At 33.5% G+C, this 22181-nt stretch overlaps 1 protein-coding gene across 1 annotated transcript in view; it reads left to right on the top strand.

Moving 5' to 3' along the window:
* LOC132728867 (26S proteasome non-ATPase regulatory subunit 1-like) overlaps positions 1-21916 on the top strand; it is a 46983-nt gene extending 25067 nt beyond the window's left edge. The window contains exons 16-21 of the mRNA XM_060714555.1: positions 660-733; positions 1490-1550; positions 2627-2677; positions 3184-3260; positions 9279-9494; positions 21786-21916. Coding sequence (XP_060570538.1) covers positions 660-733; positions 1490-1550; positions 2627-2677; positions 3184-3260; positions 9279-9494; positions 21786-21854 — 548 coding nt within the window. The 3' untranslated portion in view covers positions 21855-21916. The remainder of the gene's footprint in view (positions 1-659; positions 734-1489; positions 1551-2626; positions 2678-3183; positions 3261-9278; positions 9495-21785) is intronic.
* The last annotated feature ends 265 nt before the right edge of the window (positions 21917-22181 follow it).

Raw genomic sequence — 22181 nt, 5'->3', positions numbered from 1 at the left:
TGGCCCCGCCCCGGGGGTCATTGATTTTCCTTATATGTGTATAGCAAAAACTTAAAAATCTTCTTTGAAAAAACTCAAATAGCTTGAGTTTAGATATTATACATGAAACATCTTTAAGTAAATATCTACAAAGTTTGTTCAAATAAAAGCTGGGGGTCAAAACTGGCCCTGCCCCAGGGGTGTCATTGTTTTTAACTATATGTGTATAGTAAAAACTTAAAAAATCTTCTTTTAAAAAACCCAATGAGCTAGAACATAGATGTTTAGCATGAAACATCTTCTTATGGGTGTCTACCAAGTCTGTTCAAATAAAAGCCCTTGGGTAAAAATTGGCCCCGGGGGGGGGGGGGGGGCTATATACAGGTGAGCGACCTCAGGGCCATCATGGCCCTCTTGTTAAATATTTGAGTTTGTAAATTGACTGAATATGTTGGCATGGCCTAGTGGTTAATGTGTCAGACTAGTAATCTAAGGATTGCTTACCATATAGGTTCATGTCCTGACATGGGCATGCCGTTGTTTCCTTGAGCAAGAATCTTTACATTCATTGCTTAGTACAGGTTGGTTCCAGGAAAGGATTCGAAAGTGTTTCAATAAGCTTGTAGCTGTCAACACAATCAAACTAAAATAAATTTGTATAAACTAATATGTTATTTCAGGTTTGATTCATGCCAATCATGGTGGTAACATTACAGATTATCTTCTAAACCAAGTCAAAGAAGCCACATCTGATGTGAGTAGTTAACTTTGTAAAGCTGAATTTTATATAATTAACTTTAAATATAATTTGCAATTTTGAAAAGAGTTCAATATCCCTATTAGTAGGGAAGATGTGGTCAAGTGAACATTTCAGACTAGGAGTCTAAAGATTTCTAAGCACATGGGTTCAAACCCTGTCAAAGGAAAGCAATTGTGTCCCTGAGCAAGGAGCTTGACTCATTGCCTCGTATTGACAAGTTTCAAGGAGTTTATAGCCTCCTACAAAATGTAATCAATATATTTTGTATAAAGGAACAGTAAAAGTCAGGCAAGACTGCACTGATACTACATTGTCTGACCTTGATGTTTACTTGCGGTACTGATCTATCGTCATGAACACTCAAACAGAAACCATTTCTTATAAAATATCTTGATGAAGATTTCTAGATTATGAAATGATTTCTATAAAACTTTAAAATATGGAAAGAGTAGAAATTAACACAAGTTTTTAATTCTTTGATCGCACTATTCTTGTTTTAGAAATTAGTTGTAGACCTCTATATCTTTCAAATTATTGCTGAAATATATAACTGTAATAATAACATAAATAAATTTATGTAAGGGTATGAAATAAATATTATATAGTTATGTAACTGACAGGTCAGGAATGTTATATAAACATGTTGATATTTTGTGAAGAATTCAGAAACATGTTATATGCCTATGGTATAAATTAATTGTATATAACCAAACAGTGAAAACTAATTTTTTTGTTTCATGTATATTTCAGATGGTGCGTCATGGAGGATGCTTAGGTCTCGGTCTTGCGGCCATGGGTACAGCCAGACAAGGTATACCAAAATGTTACCTATACTATGTTATATTTGTATAATGGAAGGTTCCATGTTATGACATTGAAACTGTTCTCATTAAAGAATGGATTTCAGTATTAAAGTTGTAGAATTCAGCAGCTAAATGTATATAAAAGTAAGCTCTAATGTACATGCTGTTGCTCTAAGCTTGTGTTGTAGGCAAGTATTAATTGCTTCATACATTTCTTGAGATCATGATATAAGAAAGAGGCAGTGATATCTTGTGACTTATTTTGATGGATGATAAGTGTTAACTGTAGTTAAATGTCAAGATTGTATCAGAGCTGAAGGTTATGAATGATATTTGAATTGATTTTACCAAAAACATGGGGTCATTGTCATGGCCGGTCACAGTCATTGTTGCTGGCCCCCACAGAGGGAGTCTCCCTAATTTAGGTGGCTGGCTAATTTACTCATTCTTTACTGCTGTAGGTTTGAATATTGCTAGAATCTTTTCTTTTGGAGTTTCTTATAATATGTCTGTATGACTGTGCATGAAATAATCACATAGGGATACCTCAAATATCAAAGGTTACTAGTATCATCCTACAAGAAACCTTGAATGTTTCTTCACCATGTGTAGGTTTTACTTAAAGACCCAACCAGAATATAATGATTTAAAAGTCATACAGTGTGGTTCTGTAACAGTGATCATAGGTTGTAGTTTAAGTCATACTTTAGTCAAGATCAATTTCCATAGGTGTATGATTGAAAAACTAAGCTAAAACTATCTGTAAGTTACAAATTTAGCTTTAAATTCTGTTGATATTCAAACAAGTTTTACCACAGTCTAATTTACATCTCTTTATGTAGCAGATATTCAATTTTGTTTAATTCAAAATAAAGATAATTATGTTCCATTATTTTGGTGTCAAACTAAATTTAATTTAGAACCCATATATAGATTCTGTAATTTAATTCTTCCAAGCAGTGGAATTGTTTGTTTAACTATACTTATCAAATTCTACCCAAGGGAATATGATTCTTGGGATTATCATGTTTTCTGATGGTTTGTTTGGAAATATTGATCTTTGTATTTGAATTTCTTTTTGTAGATATTTATGAACAACTGAAGTTTAACCTATATCAAGATGATGCTGTGACAGGTAATTATTAAACCCTTCCTCCATCAAACTGCTGATGTGCCCCACATCCATTTCATATATTCTTATTAGCCCTTTCCAAGTTACCTTTTAAATTTACCTCTTCCTCATTACACATACCCTCTACACTGTATCTTCCCTCATTACTTTTTTTATGCACCTCCACTCTCTGTTTGTTGATTTTTATAAAAATATTAAATAAATTAGAATCACAGATGTTTGTTGATTTTTATAAAACTATTAAATAAATTAGAATCACAGATGTAACTTTTTTTTTTGAATTGGCATCAAATGAAGTCAGTTTAAATAAATTTAAAACAGTAAACTGATTCCTCCACACTGTATATCTTTATTATTTTTTTTCAAAAGAAAACCTAAAATGTGTATGATAAAATAATACATTTTACTATTATGATTATGTTTTAAAAAGAAAACATTCAATGTGTATGAAAACATATATAATATTAAGATTATACAAAACTTAGCTAACAATGATTGTTATGTTACAGGAGAAGCAGCTGGTCTTGCTATGGGTTTAGTGATGGTTGGTACAAAATCTGCACAAGCCATTGAAGACATGGTTGCTGTAAGTATCATTATCTTACTTCATGTGACACTGATGAAATAATAATCAGTATAGGACTAGGCCAACCTGCGTGTCCATTTCCAATCTGATTTACTAGGCTCTATACTAACATTGAGTAAATTCAGGATCATTAGTCTTTTACACAAATACTAGGTGGTTGGTGATACAAATAAAAGTTTGACATGTTGTTATAATGTTAATAACTTGTCCACTTCTGTTTTGGTCAGACTGTTATGAAATGGCATAATACACATATAAAATACCAACATTAGATAGTAACATCTTCATAATGGTTATCATAAACATGATTAAATTTTGTTTGTTGGTCTGTAATTGATATGAAAAAACTATAGAAGCAGTTTTACTGTGTAGGATTAAAGAATGATTTGTGATTCATATCCACATTTTTTGGTTCCTGCTTGTACCAGTATGGAACTATACCTGTCATTGTTATTTGTATCCATTGTAATAATACAACAAACACAATAGTCTACCATATTTACATTTAATTTGTGATGCAACCCACTGATTAAGTAAAAACGTTTTAGACATCTACTATACATCTGTGTGCAAGTAATTTTATCTGGAAGTGGAGAAAAAAGAAAAACAACTTCCTCAAAATTCAAAAAAGTTTGTTTTGTACTTTTGCAAATACGGACACGTTTTGGATTGATTTATTTTTCATTGCTATGGAAGTAGAATAGCTTAATTTCATTTTGTGTCAAAATATTCATAGGTTTCTCTGGGAGCAAATGATCTTCTAAAAGTTCAGACACAATTCTAGATGATTGAATACAAAAATGAGACTTTAGATTGATCATTGTATGATAGTTACACTGTTTTCCTTTGCTGATTTTATGTCATATATTTATCCTGCTTTGAATGTGTTGGTTTTACTCGAGTTTGATATCAAAGTACTGAAGTATACATGATTGTATTAAGTTGTTTGACTGCATAGATGTACAGATAAAGCCCATATTTATCAGCATTTTCTGTTTAAAATTTAGACTTTTCTGATTAATTGAAATTTTGTTGACATGCTGGTAGCTGCATAATAAACACAGTTTTTTGTATAATCTGTTAAGGTAGTACACCCCTAATGGGCACTATAAGGAATTGTAAATTTGACAACATAGGACAGTAATATGCCTTAAATGTCACCTGTATGCAAAATTTAAACAAAATTTACCGTGTGGTTTATGAGTTATGGACATTTTATGAACTAAAACTTTGCCATTAGAAGAGATTTTTTCAGAAATGAGGAAACTCTAAATAATCTATAATATCATCATTATGAAAAATGTTTTCCTTTTGCTCATTGTTAAGAAATAAATAATGACATTTAGGTAACAAATTAAACAAGCAAAATGATTGTTTTTAAACAAAATGTTTTTAATATGTATAAAAATGTAACCCTACCCCACCCACTTTTAACACTAATTTGACCATTTCCCTATGTAAAAAGCCTTATTTAAAATATCCCTAAAATTTTCCAAAATGAGGGGCTATTTTCAAAGTTTGCCTAAATTTTCTTTAATGTATATTGGTTGGTCTTGCAAAATATAAAATACTTTTACCGTTTAGTTTTTATTTTATTAAACTTTGAAAATATCTGGTATCATATTTGCTATTAAATTTGGCATTATTTAGTAAATAAATACCTACAATAATTATATAATTAAAATAAAACACTTTTTTCTTCCATGGGGGGTCTGAGAGATTAATAAAAAATGTTAAAAAGAAAAAAAAGAAAGAAAAAAAAATTGCCCCTTCTGGGGTTTGAACCCACGCCCCCTCAGTTTCAATACACTTTACAGTGATTTTAGTCTATTTGAATACTCTTCAAAGTGGAGACAGTGCATAAGGGGTGTACTACCTTAATATGTTATACCGGGAGAGCAGACTATTAAACGCTTTAGTGCAGAACTTTAAACTTCTGTCTTTAAATATTAATTAATACGGATGCTGACATAACTACTGGTGGAGAAGTCTAAATTTCCTGCCAGTAGAAACAAGTGCAAGTATTTATCATTGTAAAATGTTTTTATCATAATGTGAATGTTCTCTAACTTAAGATTTAGTCTTCAGTATAGACTATAGACCCAAGTCAGCCTAAACATCTCTGTGGACTTACCAAACTCTAGACCATTAGTTGAACAGATGAGAAACTTCCAAAATGTCATAACAATGTACCTAAAATTGAAAGTTATTTCAAAATGCATTTTTTTTCGTTCATGAAAATCAGCAGGTCGCAGACTGAAAGAACAAGAAGAAATTTGTAGTTTAAAAGCCCGACTTTATTCTAAACACCCATATTTTCCATCATGCCAGGAAAATGAGCACTTTCAAAAATAAAACCATTTTGTTTTCATAAACTAGTCAGAGAATCGTGTTTTAATACACTTCTACAACGTCAGAATTTAATTATCTTATGCCTAGAAGTCTAAATTTTGTCTAAATAATAATCTTGATGAAATGAAATATTATCTTTGACGTGGTTTGATATATAGATGTACGTCAGATTTCATCAAAGGTCTCTGTATAATGTATGACATGCCTGTCTCTGAGTAGATTTCGGTATTTTCTTGAAATGTCAAAACAATCATTAATTTCAAAATATGACAGACAATTTCCCTACACAGACAATGAAGAACAGAAATTATTTTCTTTTTCCTATAATTTTAAAGTGTCACATGTTATTCAGGGAGACTCAAATCTGATGTTGTCAAGCTGAAAATTATCTCTGCTATTTGTGATAATTTTTGTGGCCATTATAATTTTTGTGGCCATTTTTTTTTTTGCTGTATTTCAAATATTGTAAGGGATCACTTTGAGTGTTTGAGTTGCTGTGAAAATCATTCTTTAAAGGAAAGTGGTGAGCTGCTAGGGTCATGACAATGATTCTTTTATATCATACCAGTTCTTAAAGTCCAGGGGGCAGACTTAGAGTTTGATAAAATGAACCAGTGTTATTTTTCTCACTTAAAAGAGACCTTAGCCTCTTGATATTGGGAAAACTATCTCTGAAATTGCTAACTTTGGATGAAAAAAAAAAAAGCTGGTATAAGTTTTGGGAAAATTTTGACTAGAAAGAGGCCTCTGTTATATAAGGTGAAAAATTATTGTGAGCTTTCATAGCTAAGCTAAAATGAATAAGTTTTAACTTAACTGCTAGATTAAAATGTTTTAAATAACAATCAACAAATTAACATTACTGTATAAGTGGTTAATTTTGAGATGTGGAAATATTTGTGATTTTTGCGAATTGAAATTATTCGCAGTTATTGAATCGCTCAAAAAATTATTTCTTTTAAGGCAAACTTACTTCTATTATTTGAAAACACGTTTTCATATAGCATCTTACATGAATAAGTTTGACTGTTTAGGTAGTGAGATTAATTTTTTCTTGTTGCTTGTTTGTTTAAGTTTGGTCTTAACAAATCACAAATGTTTTAATGAAACAATATATATGTTAATAACACAATAGGTTATTCATATAACAAAGTAATGTTTTAAAATATGACAAAGAAATGTGTGATTAGGTCCTTTATCAAACTAACATTGTATATTTCAAAAAACTATATATAAATAATAAAGGTACTAAACAACTGAATAGGACGATTACAGTAACGGCATATTCTTAATATGTACCTGCTTAACCTTTTCCCTTATATAAGCGTGTTTCGACGGCTTTTTGACCCCCCCCCCCCCCTTTTTGAGGCCTCAAACAGTGAAAAAATGTCCTAGTTAGACCCCAAACACTGATTTTCGTTTGAGAAATGTTGTAAAAAAAAGTGACCATTTTTTTCGGCGCCGTCCCCTATCCAAATAATACATCAGGGGGTTGCCAGAAGGGGGATGTGCCCCCTTCTGTTTGGGGGGTTTGAAGGGGGGCGGAGTCCCCCTCATCGCCAAGAAAAAATTTTGGACTTGTGAGAGGCTTAAAATGACCCCAGGTTGATCATAAGGTAACGTGTAACCAACGCTGAAAAGCCTTTGACTCTATCTCAATCCCTTGAGAAGTTGCAGCACTTTGAAGTAAATTTTGATGGAAAAAATCGAGGCAAAAAAGTGATTTTTGGCAATTTTGAGATGTCCCCTCGTTGCCATGGTAACAGGAAATTTCAGACTGAGCATGTCGTTACAAAGGCAATGGTCCAGTCAACATTTGTGCCAAGTTTGATTAGTATTGAAGTATTTTTCATAGTTTCATAGCAGTTTGAACTTGTTAGAGGAGGCTTTTCAGTGAAAATGGCCATTTTTCACAATATGCTCATGGGGGAAAGGGTTAATTAATGATATCACAAAAACAGTATTAAATTCAAGAATTCATATTTTCGCAAATTTTTCCACATGCAAAAAGTCCACCTTTTGACATTCACAAAATCTTTGTGACTCATAATTTAACCTTTTACCCCATGAGCATATTGCGAAAAATGGCCGTTTTCATTGAAAAGCCTCCTGTAACAAGTTCAAACTGCTATGAAACTATGAAAAATGCTTCAATACTAATGAAACTTGGCACAAATGTTGACTACACCATAGCCTCTGTAACAGCATGCTCAATGGTAAATTTCCTGTTACCATGGCAACGGGGGGATGTCTCAAAATTGCCAAAAATCACTATTTTTCATTGTTTTTTTCCATCAAAACTGATTTCAAAGTGCGACAACTTCTTAATGAATTGAGATAGAGTAAAAGGCTTTTCAGCGTCGGTTACGAGTTACCCTAAGATCGACCTGAGGCCATTTTTAGCCTGTCACATGCCAAAATTTTCTTGGCGATGAGGGGGACTCCGCCCCCCTTCAAACCACCCAAACAGAAGGGGGCACATCCCCCTTCTGGCAACCGATGATGATATATTTGGATGGAGGACGGCGCCGAAAAATTGGTTTTTTTTTTAAACAACATTACTTAAACAGAAAACAGTGTTTGGGGCCTTAATAGGGCATTTTTTCACTGTTTAAGGCCTCAAAAAAAGGGGGGGGGGCAAAAAGCCTTCGAAACACGCTTATATAAGGGAAAAGGTTATAGGGATATTCAGGCAAAATAATGACAAAAGTATTAAAATGATCTTATGTACTCATATCATGCTAAAATGACATTTCTAAAAGTTTCAGAATGAATTTCTGTTTAAATTCTATATATTTTGTGTTTAAAGAGTAAATATATCTATATATGTTGAACAAAATTTAGACGCCAATAGAATCACCAAATAGTTTTAATACAAGTCAGGTGACTTGAGCAAACCCTCGAAGTTACAATAACAGATATTGTGGATATTGTATGATTGAAAGAAGTCAAAGTCATTTATTTGACATGTTCTTTAACATTTCCAGAGTTCACTTTGACAGCTATTGTGAAATGTTAGAGCTCTAACCTGACCCACGCGGGTCAAGTTAGGAAACAACCATTTTATTTTTTATATGAAGAAAAGTTTTGTTACTGTATTCATTTTGAGAGCATTTAAAGAATAATGAATGAAAAATTCAAAACTAAGAAATGAAAATTTTGCCTGTGTCTCCCTTTAAATATTCACTTATATAGTAGTTTAAATACATGTATCTTAATTTGAGCTTCAAATAGTGTATAGCAATGTTAAATTAAAAATAGTAAGGTTAGTTTGCTTTTAACTTGTTGCATTTTTGACTTACTGCTGTTGGTTAACAATATTTGGAACTTTTTTTCACTAGATAAATAAAAAAAAAAAATGAAAAATTTATAGGTCAGTCATATTTCAAATTTCTTTAAGAAGAATGAAATATAAAAATTAGTTGAAATATGTATTACTCTGAGAGGTTTCTTTTAGATAACCAAATAATTACAGGAAAAGCTTTTTGCCAATGGAAATCTTCTAATGTCTACACTTATTTAAGTGCTTGTTTGCTGAATTTCTTGTATTGACTTATCCAACTTCCATTTCTAGTTCTTTATCAATTTTAGAGCCAGTTTTTTTGTACATGATAAGTGCAATTAGGTTAGTAAAATATTTATAAAATTGTGATGTTATAATTTCAGTATGCCCAGGAGACCCAGCATGAGAAGATTTTACGAGGTCTAGCTATAGGTATATCTCTGACTATGTATGGAAGAATGGAGGAGGCTGATGCTCTTGTTGAAAGTTTATGTCGAGACAAAGACCCAATATTACGCTGGTCTGGAATGTACACCATTGGAATGGCATACTGTGGGTCGGGAAACAATCAGGCTATCAGAAAACTTCTTCATGTTGCAGTGAGTATTTTATATGATATATATATTCAGTTTATATGCTCCCTAAGGTTTTCAGTGGTGAATTTAGCTGCTGATATTTCCTTTGTTTGTGTTCCTGTCAGACCGTAATTGACACATACTTATGTTTCATTTAGTGACTGATACCTTTGTTGGGTTGTTTTATTTAGTGACTGATACCTTTGTTGGGTTGTTTCATTTAGTGACTGATACCTTTGTTGGGTTGTTTCATTTAGTGACTGATACCTTTGTTGGGTTGTTTCATTTAGTGACTGATACCTTTGTTGGGTTGTTTCATTTAGTGACTGATACCTTTGTTGGGTTGTTTCATTTAGTGACTGATACCTTTGTTGGGTTGTTTCATTAAGTGACTGAAACCTTTTGTTGGGTTGTTTCATTTAGTGACTGAAACCTTTTGTTGGGTTGTTTTCTTTAAGTGACTGATACCTTTGTTGGGTTGGTACCTTCTATAAGCCTCTTCTTGGTAACGGTTTCCAACCTATTATGTCAAGGTTACAAGATAATCTTTCTTTTTCTCATAGTTAGAGCATGTTGTTAGCTTATTCAAAGTAAAACAGGGGCCCATCCATGTATGATGTTGCTTTTATATTCTTGTCATGGTAAAGATATAAATGGCTTACAACAGCTAAACTTGATATGTGGAGTGACAAGCTTGTATGGTTAACTTACAAATGTTACTGTTGCTTGCATCTGGGGTCTTGCTTGCATCACATTATTTAGTGTAACTTAAGCCTATGAGGATGTTAAATCTAAGAAAAATCATCTACAACAAGAACTTTCATTGTATGTATGAATACATCTGCGGATGTTTCTAAATTCAACATTTCACCATTTTCATGTTTTAATGTTGAATTGTGCGTAAGTGGGTGCTAGGGGGCACGGGCGCTAACTAGCACTTTCCAGTATCACTCAAACTGAGCCTGCAACATTTTCAATTTTGTTGTTTTGGCCAATCTCTAGGAGTTCCATTTTTGTCATTTTATTCTATATCTAAACCAACTGTCTGTGTGAAATGCTGGTATGCTATCTAGGATAAACATATTTATCAATTTGATATTATTTCATAAGGGAAGAGGGAATTATTGATAATAATTAATTCATTTTTCTGTCCAATTTTCCATATAATTTGATCAAGCTTAAATGTACCAGCATAAACTCGGCTATTTTATCTCTTTATTTCATGTTATATTATAGCAAGATCTAGGAGTATGTCCCTTCAACATTGATTTGGTAAAACGTGATATTTTAACATCATTTAGAAATCTGAATTAAGGCCATTAATTAGCATGTTTTCAATTATATCAGATAACAAATAGTGACACATTTAATGATACATAACATATTATTTAAAATTTAATTCATGTATGTTAATAGTGAAACATGAACAGAAACATTCATAGCATCGGCATACATGCAAATCAAGTTGGTCAGTTTTCATCATTAATAATATTAAGCGCATGTTTACAATAAGCACTCATGACAAATACCTTGGAGAATGTGAATTAATTATCGGAGGAAAACGGAAGTAGCAAATATTGTGAACTGGAAGTACATGTACATATTCAATTTAGTTATCTAACTGTTAAAACCAATTTAGGCCTTATACCGATTAAAGTCACTTATATGACGTGTTAATAAAACATGATGAACATGTGAACTTGAGAGTGTCAACATCTCATTAGTATATACTTATAAATGAAATATTGATGAAATAAAATATGTATTTTCACTGCAGTGAAACATATTTTCAGTGTTTTCACTGGTGTCTTGCCAGACTATTTTCTCCTAAAATTCAGTCAATATACAAAATTTAAGGGAAAGTCTTTCAAACTTTGATGTCAAAAAAGAGAAAAATGTATATAATAAACAGAAAATTCAAGTTTTTTCTATAAATACAGGATTTATTTTTATGCCACCGCAGCATCTGCGATGCGGTGGCATATAGCGATTCACCTGTGTGTGTGTGTGTTTGTTTGTGTGTGTGTGTGTTATATAGATTATATAGTGAACTTAAAAAATCTTCTTGTGAAAAACCACTTGTCCAATTTTAACCAAACTTGGCATGATTGATCCTTGGGTGAAGGGCTTCCAAAGTTGTTCAAAGAATTTCAATCCATGCAGAAATCTGGTTGCCATGGCAACCAAAAGGAATTATAAGAATAAATTTAAAAAATCTTCTTGTAAAGACCCAGAAGGCCTAGAGCTTAGATATTTTGCATAAGGCATTGTCTGGTAGACCTCTACCAAGATTGTTCAAATTATAGCCCTTGGGTCAAAATCGGCCCCACCCTGGGGGTCATTGATTTTCACTATATGTACATATAGTAAAAACTTAAAATACCTTCTTGTAAAGACCCAAAAGGCCCAGAGCTTAGATATTTTGCATAAGGCATTGTGTAGTGAACCTCTAGCAAGATTGTTCAAATTAAAGCTTTGGGGTCAAAATCGGCCCGCCCCTGGGGTCATTGGTTTTCTTTATATGTATATTGTAAAAACTTATAGTAAAAACTTTAAAAACATTTCTTCTAGCAATTGACAATGCTAGAGGTTAGATATTTTGCATGAAACATTGTGTAGTGAACCTCTAGCAAGATTGTTCAAATTATAGCCCTGGGGTCAAAATTGGCCCCGCCCCTGGGGTCATTGATTTTCACTATGTTCATATAGTATTTTTTTACTCTTCCTGTCAGAAGGTACGAGGCTTAGAGCTGTAATATTTGGTATATAATATCATCTATGGGTCCTTTACCAAAGTTGTTTAAATTATTCCCCTAGTGAAAAAATTGCCCTGCCCTAGAGGCGATAGTTTTCCTTATATGTATAAAGTAAAAACTTGAAAAACCTTCTTCTCTGAATTGACAAAGGCTAGAGGTTAAATTTATGGCATGAGACTTTGGGAAGTGAACCTCTACTAAGATTGTACAAATTATAGCCCTGGGGTCAAAATTGGGTCCGCCCCGGGTTCATTGATTTTCATAATGTACATATAGTAAAAATAAAATAAAATAAAAGCTATTTTTGTCTGAAGGTACAAGGCATAGAGCTTTGATGTTTGCTATATAATATCATCTGTAGGTCCTCTACCAAAGTTGTTCAAATTTTTCCCCTGGTGTCAAAATCGGCCCTGCCTGGGGGCAGTGATTTTCATTAAGAACACATAATAAAAACAGAAATAAAAACAAATGTTTTCTGAATGGGAGAAAGCTACAGCTTAGATATTTGACTTGAAATGTTGTTTAGTGGACCTGTATCAAGATTGTTTTGAATTAAACCCTTGGGTCAAAATTTTTGCCTTGCCCACAGGAACAGTGACCTACTTTCTTGTCCTTTGATGTACAGCAATGAAATTTGACCATGTGCACAGTTTTAGTTGTAAAATTGAACTTTTATATCAAGTGACCTAGATTTTGATTATGTGACCTACTTTCTTGTCCTTTGATGTACAGCTATGAAATTTGAACCATGTGCACAGATTAAGATGTAAAGTGAACTTTGATATCAGCTGACCTAGATTTTGACAAAGTGTCTTACTGTGTTGTCCTTTGATGTAGTCATGAAATTTAGGCTGTCGTCTGCTTATCTTTCTGCAAGGGAATGCTAGCAGTTTATAGTAATACGTTGGTTTTGCATTGGTACCGGCTCATCCAGACAATAATATACGAGGTTAATAAAAGACCCGTTCTTCAACAGTATTTGTTCCTACACTTCTATTTAGTGTTGTATTAATGCGGTGGCATAGCATTTTCTCAAATGCAATCTTGTTATCTTGTGCTATGAAAGTTATCATATTTCACTCATGTCTACCGCCACCCATGAAATATTTATTTTCATACCACTTCATGAAAATAAATCCTGTATTTATAGGAAAAACTTGAATATCCTCTATTTATTACATTTTACCCAATTATTTTAATAATCTGTCTTTCATTAATATTATAACAAGGTCAGGAATATAAGCAACCAATGTTTGGCTTATACTTGCAGTAAGTTTACTCGATGTCTCAATATTAACGCCAGACATTAATTTAATGGAACTATTTGTCTGATAGGACTTGTAAGTCTCATTAAAAGTGTTGGCTTCTCCTGACCTTACATGTACTTTCCCTGATGTCTAAAATGTTTGTTGATTAGTCGGCAGATATTTGTAACTATTTCAATACAGATATCAAAGTTTAAGTAAAGAAAGAAGCCTTCCCTTATGATGTTTCTAGTGTAAGTTTGTTTAATTTTTATTGGTATTCTGAATTTTCATTAGCTGGAATAATATGGAAATCTATGAATGTTTACTAATTTAAGTCCCCCATGATGGTTAAAGTGACATTATGCTCATATTTTCATAGTAAAGTTGAGCTGAATTGACTTTTTATTTCAAAAACTTGACTGTTAAAATGGTATTTGATCAACAGTTTATTTTGGAAAATGTTTAGGATAAAATTTAAAATCTGCCTGAAATATGGAAAGACTGCCCCACTCTTTTTATAAACTAAACGTTTCAGGTAAGTTCTAATTGATAATTATAGAAATTCCGTTTCGATCCGGGGCTTATTCATTGTTTATATGAAGTAAATTACTGAATTAAAAGGAATCATGGCTATCTAAAAACTTTTTCTGACTTTCACCTGTTCACTCACTGTATACCCTCGAATGAGCATAATGTCACTTTAAGTGAAGCTTATAAATAACTTCAAGCATATTTGGTTTATCCAGTAGGATGGGGAGATTATTAATTTTACTGGACAAATGGTAGAGGTAGGACATGTTTACATGACAGATCAGTTCTGTTGATAATGCAAAATCATTAAATGTCTGAATATTGCATTTCTCCAGTGCTGTTTCTGATGATAAATGTGAAGAAGTTGGTAGTAACTTGTGGAGAAACAAGTTTCTAACATTGAGAAACACTGATTACAGCAAAGTGTGTTTTAATGTTTTAAGTATAATTGAAGCTTTTATTTTCTTCTAAATGCAATTCTGTGTTGTTTTAAACTAAGTATTTTAGTAATTTTATATCTTGGAAAAGTGCATCATTTCTCTGCATCATAACACTGTTAAGCCTTCTACAAAACAGTGTCCTGAGAGCTGTTTTTAATGGATTAGTGATGTTTGTTTCTAAAAAATATAAGATTGGGGAAAGAATAATCCACTTCACTAATCTAAATATAGAGAGAGGAGACTGGTAGATTAGATGTATTGAGGGGTTTTCTTATTGTTTAAGCCGCCTCCGTGGTCGAGGGGTTAGAGTCGATGACTTCTAATCCAGTTACCTCTCTGGCGTGGGTTCGATCCCCGGGAGATGCTTTGGTAGTTTAGCGCGGAGGAAGGTAGTCTAGTACTGGTGTAACTCTCCAGGAACGATGGTTGGGAAACTACCCGCCTATATGACTGAAATACTGTTGGAAAAAGGCGTAAAATGAAACAAACAAACAAAACTTATTGTTTATGTATTTCATCATTGGCATATTTCATTTTCACCTTAACACTTTTGATTTGACAATTACATGAAACGATTTATCTAACAATAACATATTTAACCTTTAGAAAAGTGAAAAGATGCTTTAAGTGGTACTTAATTCAAGAAAATCTTACACATCTCTTCCTGTCATCTCACTGTGGTCTTTAAAGCAAAAACAAATCAGGAAAAATGTTTTATTGTGAAAAAATAAATGCCTGGTTATAAACACACTTTGATTTATGACCTCAGTTTAATGTCCTCTTGGTGATATAAGATATGATCATATAGATTGTGACAGGAAATGAATTGGCAATTAATAATAAGAAAAATCTCAGAAAATATCATTGTGACCAGGAAATGGAATAATGCAACATTAGAATCAATTTCTATCTGCTTATTTCTTTTCTTGTTCATTGTGAAATGAAGAAATATTTGTATGAGTTTATATGTACTTTTTCATACATTCACCTTATTATGGCTTTACTAACACAAGTTCGTAAATTACCATTTTCCCAGATTTTACTTTTACTGTTTTACTTTAATAACCATCTCACTTCCTAATATACCGCCTCCGTGGTCGAGGGGTTAGAGTCGATGACTTCTAATCCAGTTACCTCTCTGGCGTGGGTTCGATCCCCGGGAGATGCTTTGGTAGTTTAGCGCGGAGGAAGGTTGTTTAGTACTGGTGTAACTCTCCAGGAACGATGGTTAGGAAACTACCCGCCTATATGACTGAAATACTGTTGGAAAAAGGCGTAAAATGAAACAAACAAACAAACAAACAAACTTCCTAATATACCAATAGTGCACTTTATTGCAGATCTGCATTTTCAAAAAACCTATATCCTTAAATAGCTAACAAACTATTTGTCATGTTACTGATATAAAACTGAGACCCTGACTTACAAACTGATCGTCTTATAGTTGAGTAAAAATTTTACAAGGTGTAGTATCAAGGTAATAATGCATCTACTATAGGCATGTAAAAAATCTCTAAATCTGATGACTTACCTAAATTTTATTAAGATCAAAAAGGCATTGAATCCTACCCAGGACTTTGTACTCTTTTATATAAGACAGTTCTTTCATATAGGAAGCAGAATTTCATATAGGAAAGTTACTTAGTTATACTGCAGAAGGGTGTTGGATCCTCTCGGATGCCTGATCATTTTAAGGTTCTGTAAAATCTTCATTTGACCACTACAATGTTGTTGTGTTGTTAACAGATCCGTTATCCCCTCCCCCCCCCCCCCCAAAAAAAAAAAAAAAATACACAAAGAAATATCAAATTTTGAGAGAGTCACATTTTGCAGCTTTACACAAGCAGGATTGTCTTTGTATGTTTTTACCATATTACTTGTATATTAATTTCAATATTTCAATATTCACATATTCAGTCTTTATTCATGGATTGGTGACCTCCCTCAAACCAGAGTTTAACTTTACAGAAGATTTAATAAAGATATTAGTCACACATATGCAATTTAATTTAGTTCAAACATCTCTTGCCTGGGAAATATTATTCCCAGAACAGTCTTAACACCAGGAGAAATGTCATGAAATAAGCAAAGAACTCTCATATTGCTTTGTTTATTTTATTACAAAATTTCAGTTATATCTTACACAACTAAACATTAAGACATACTGTTGATAACAACAGTTACTGTCTTGTTTTATTGAGTGTTAAAGTTATTGTTTTGTTCATAACTCTTGTAACAAAGAATCTTCTCCATGGATGAACAATTTCATCATTTCTGGTAATAAAGATATCCAGTCATTTATCAAGAATTGCTTTCATATTTATCACAATTCATTCAGATAAATTACTAGCCATGCTGATTCAAATATGAAATAAATTGATCTGTACTTTTTGTTGTTCCAAAATCGTGTCAATATCTCTTTTTCTAAAAAGCTCAGTCTATTCATTCACAAATTTAGTAGCCATGCCATCTTCACCCACTAACTAGCCATGCCATCTTCACATACCAGTGAAACTGTTTGGTAGCCATGTTGTCTTCACCGACCAGTAAAACCATTAAGTAGCCATGCCATCTTCACCCACAAGTAAAACCATTAAGTAGCCATGCCATCTTCACCCACCAGTAAAACCATTAAATAGCCATGTTGTCTTCACCCACCAGTAAAACCATTAAGTAGCCATGTTTGTCTTCACCCACCGGTAAAACCATTAAGTAGCCATGTTTGTCTTCACCCACCTGTAAAACCATTAAGTAGCCATGTTGTCTTCTCCCACCAGTAAAACCATTAAGTAGCCATGCCATCTTCACCCACCAGTAAAACCATTAAATAGCCATGTTGTCTTCACCCACCAGTAAAACCATTAAATAGCCATGTTTGTCTTCACCCACCTGTAAAACCATTAAGTAGCCATGCCATCTTCACCCACCAGTAAAACCATTAAGTAGCCATGCCATTTTCACCCACCAGTAAAACCATTAAATAGCCATGTTGTCTTCACCCACCAGTAAAACCATTAAATAGCCATGTTGTCTTCACCCACCAGTAAAACCATTAAGTAGCCATGCCATCTTCACCCACCAGTAAAACCATTAAATAGCCATGTTTGTCATCACCCACCAGTAAAACCATTAAATAGCCATGTTGTCTTCTCCCACCAGTAAAACCATTAAATAGCCATGTTGTCTTCACCGCCAGTAAAACCATTAAGAAGCCATGTTGTCTTCACCCACCAGTAAAACCATTAAATAGCCATGTTTGTCATCACCCACCAGTAAAACCATTAAGTAAGCCATGTTGTCTTCGCCCACCAGTAAAACCATTAAATAGCCATGTTGTCTTCACCCACCAGTAAAACCATTAAATAGCCATGTTTGTCTTCACCCACCAGTAAAACCATTAAATAGCCATGTTTGTCTTCACCCACCAGTAAAACCATTAAGTAGCCATGCCATCTTCACCCACCAGTAAAACCATTAAGTAGCCATGTTGTCTTCACCCACCAGTAAAACCATTAAATAGCCATGTTTGTTCTTCACCCACCAGAAAAACCCATTTAGTAGCCATGTTTGTCTTCACCCACCGGTGAAACCATTAAGTAGCCATGTTGTCTTCTCCCACCAGTAAAACCATTAAGTAGCCATGTTGTCTTCACCCACCAGTAAAACCATTAAATAGCCACGTTGTCTTCACCACCAGTAAAACCATTAAATAGCCATGCCATCTTCACCCACCAGTTAAACCATTAAATAGCCATGTTGTCTTCACCCACCAGTAAAACCATTAAGTAGCCATGTTTGTCTTCACCCACCAGTAAAACCATTAAGTAGCCATGCCATCTTCACCCACCAGTAAAACCATTAAGTAGCCATGCCATTTTCACCCACCAGTAAAACCATTAAGTAGCCATGTTGTCTTCACCCACCAGTAAAACCATTAAGTAGCCATGTTTGTCTTCACCCACCTGTAAAACCATTAAGTAGCCATGCTGTCCTTCACCCACCAGTAAAAACCATTAAGTAGCCATGTTGTCTTCACCCACCAGTAAAACCATTAAGTAGCCATGCCATCTTCACCCACCAGTAAAACCATTAAGTAGCCATGCCATCTTCACCCACCAGTGAAACCATTAAGTAGCCATGTCATCTTCAATCACCAGTAAAGCCATTAAGTAGCCATGCTTTCTTCACTCACCAGTAAAACCATTAAATAGCCATGCCATCTTCACCCACCAGTGAAACCATTAAGTAGCCATGCCATCTTCAATCACCAGTAAAGCCATTAAGTAGTGATGCCATTATCACCCACCAGTAAAACCATTAAGTAGCCATGCCATCTTCAACCACCAGTAAAACCATTAAGTAGCCATGCCATCTTCACCCACCAGTAAAACCATTAAGTAGCCATGCCATCTTCACCCACCAGTAAAACCATTAAGTAGCCATGTTGTCTTCACCCACCAGTAAAACCATTAAGTAGCCATGTTTGTTTTCACCCACCAGTAAAACCATTTTATAGCCACTTTGTCTTCATCCACCAGTAAAACCATTAAATAGCCATGTTGTCTTCTCCCACCAGTAAAACCATTAAGTAGCCATGTTGTTTTCACCCACCGATGAAACCATTGATAAAGCCATGTTGTCTTCACCCACCAGTAAAACCATTTAGCAGCCATGCCATTTTCACCCACCAGTAAAACCATTATGTAGCAATGCCATTTTCATCCGCCGGTAAAACCACAAAGTAGCGATGCCATCTTCACCTACCAGTTAAACCATTAAGCAGCCATGCCAATCTTCACCCACCAGTATAACTAGTAAGTAGCCATACCATTTTCATCCACCAAAAACCATTAAATAGCCATACCATTTTCATCCACCGGTAAAACCATTAAATAGCCATGCCATCTTCAACAACCATTAAAACCATTAAATAGCCATGCCATCTTCAACCACCAATTAAACCATTAAATAGCCATGCCATCTTCAACAACTATTAAAACCATTAAATAGCCATGCCATCTTCAACCACCAATTAAACCATTAAATAGCCATGCCATCTTCCCTAACCAATAAAGCCATTAAGCAGCCATGCCATCAGCCATGCCATCTTCACCCACCAGTAAAACCATTAAGTAGCCTCCACTGGTAAAACCATTAAACAGCCATGCCAACTTTACCCACCAGTCAAACCATTAAGCAGCCATGCCATCTTCGCACTTCAGTAAAACCATTAAGTAGCTATGCCACTTTCTTATTGTTGGTGTGTCATCAAAAATGTACAACTAAAATACTTTTAGTATAGGTGAATATCTAAAAATATTAGATAAACACTGATATCAAATAACAGATATTTTCTTTCAGATATTTGTAAAAAAGAAAAAAATCTTAAACTTAACACCAGAATTTGTCTATGGTCCTCTTAATATGGGATCAAACAGTAGGTTATTTTCTACCAGCTTAAAGTAAGGAATATTTTGTGTAAATAGTAACATAATCTATACTGTTGAACATTTCACTTGTTTTAGTTTACCATCTAGTAAAACAACACTAAACATCTCAGGAGAAATCTGTTAAACTTTTTTAATGCTTCCATTGAGAGAATAAAGCTGTAGGTTTTGATTGATTACTTGTGGAATCATGAGTTTCTTCTTCAATTGATTCCATCAGTCTGACCTGAGGCTGTATGCTCCATAACTTTCACATTAATTTTAATTTGCTCCACAAGTTGACATGGAAAATAAATAAAAACAAGGAAAGAGTTCCTCATCATCACCGACAATGACAAATGACAAACATTACTTACAATGATAGAAACAAAGAGCAGTAGACGGTGTATTATTTGAGAGATTGGATTATACGCCCCAACACTGAAATATGAGACAATTCCTTCACTTTACTTGATTTCATTCCAGTCTGTAATGTTAGGATAATGATGACTGCCTCAAATACAGCACTTTTACAGCTTAATCTTTTACTTGCCCTTCACTCTTGAAATGTTACATTAATGTTTGATTTAAAGAAGCTACCCTGCTGTTCCTTGAAAGGTCTGTGATTCTAACCAGTTACCCCTTTGTATCATATATGATAAATTATGTATCTGTTGCCTGCCTACACTATTTCTTCTTAGTCTTTGCTTTGTTTATTTGTTTTCCATTTTCTCTTTTATATTGTAAGACTTCTATAGATGTCAAAATTTTGTCAGTTTTGTTTTCTATTATTTTTTTTTGCCTACAAAATTGTCCCATTCTAAATTTGTTATTCTGCCTACATTTCATGACTTGTCAATGAATACTGTAATTTAGTTGTTGATGTATGAGATGGATATAGGAGTGTTTGATATGTAAATACCATGTTTGTGGCTAGAAATCTATATATTGCCAGCATATTGCTCTAAATTCTGTCTTTATTTGCTGTTATAAAATTGTCTTGAAAACTTTAAATGATAGAAGTAAACATTGGGGGTTTATGCTAACTAATGTTACTTGTGTATTAACCAGCTGCTGTGATATCAAATTTTTATTGATTGGCCCTTGATCTACAAATTATTTTTAATATCCTAAACTATATTTGTTGGTCAGTGACCTTGACCTGTATTTTGTTTATAATGACATTGAATTATATTTTCTGTATAATAACCATAAAGTATATTTTATCATAAATGACTGTGACCTTTATTTTGTATGAAATAAACTTGGCTCATTATAAAATGCCAATTTACCTTGACCTTTACTTTGTTTAAAATGGTCTCAGATCAATGACCCTCATTATTTCAGATCAATGACCCTATTAAACTATATTTTGTTGGGAATCATGTCTACCTATTGTTTGTGTATATTGAATGACCTTGGCCTATATTTTCACTTTATATATTGTTTGTGCATAATGAATGACCTTGACCTATATTTTCACTTTACCTATTGTTTGTGTATATTGAATGACCTTGACCTATATTTTCACTTTACCTATTGTTTGTGTATATTGAATGACCTTGACCTATATTTTCACTTTACCTATTGTTTGTGTATATTGAATGACCTTGACCTATATTTTCACTTTACCTATTGTTTGTGTATATTGAATGACCTTGACCTATATTTTCACTTTACCTATTGTTTGTGTATATTGAATGACCTTGACCTATATTTTCACTTTACCTATTGTTTGTGTATATTGAATGAACTTGGCCTATATTTTCACTTTACCTATTGTTTGTGTATATTGAATGAACTTGGCCTATATTTTCACTTTACCTATTGTTTGTGTATATTGAATGACTTTGACCTATATTTTCATTTTACCTATTGTTTGTGTATAATGAATGACCTTGACCTATATTTTCAGGTTAGTGATGTCAATGATGATGTAAGAAGAGTAGCAGTGACCTCACTAGGATTTCTTCTGTTCAGGTAAGTCTCTAGTCTATGACAGTCTAGTTTTTATTTTCAGCTGACTGGATCAGAGCATTTAGTGTGATATTTTTGTATTGATGCAAGGCTCAAGCTTTCAATGTGTGTTGTCAACAGTGCTTCACTTCCCACAATGCACCAGATTGAATGGTATCAATACTGGATTGATTGATATCAGGTTTTCTGACATATTGAAAGTAAATCTTTTTAATGAATTGTCAATAAGCTCAAATGAATTTTGGTCACAACTATTTCAACATCTTGTGAACAAATACTTGTTGCCATATTGTATTATCCTTGAATAAACTTGTCTTAAAGAAAATTGTTGATC

The sequence above is a fragment of the Ruditapes philippinarum genome, unplaced genomic scaffold, assembly GCF_026571515.1.
Source record: "Ruditapes philippinarum isolate M1 unplaced genomic scaffold, ASM2657151v2 ctg1317_1_1_1_1, whole genome shotgun sequence".
In the NCBI taxonomy this organism is placed as follows: Eukaryota; Metazoa; Mollusca; class Bivalvia; order Venerida; family Veneridae; genus Ruditapes; species Ruditapes philippinarum.
This window is presented reverse-complemented; position numbering and strand designations above follow the sequence as displayed.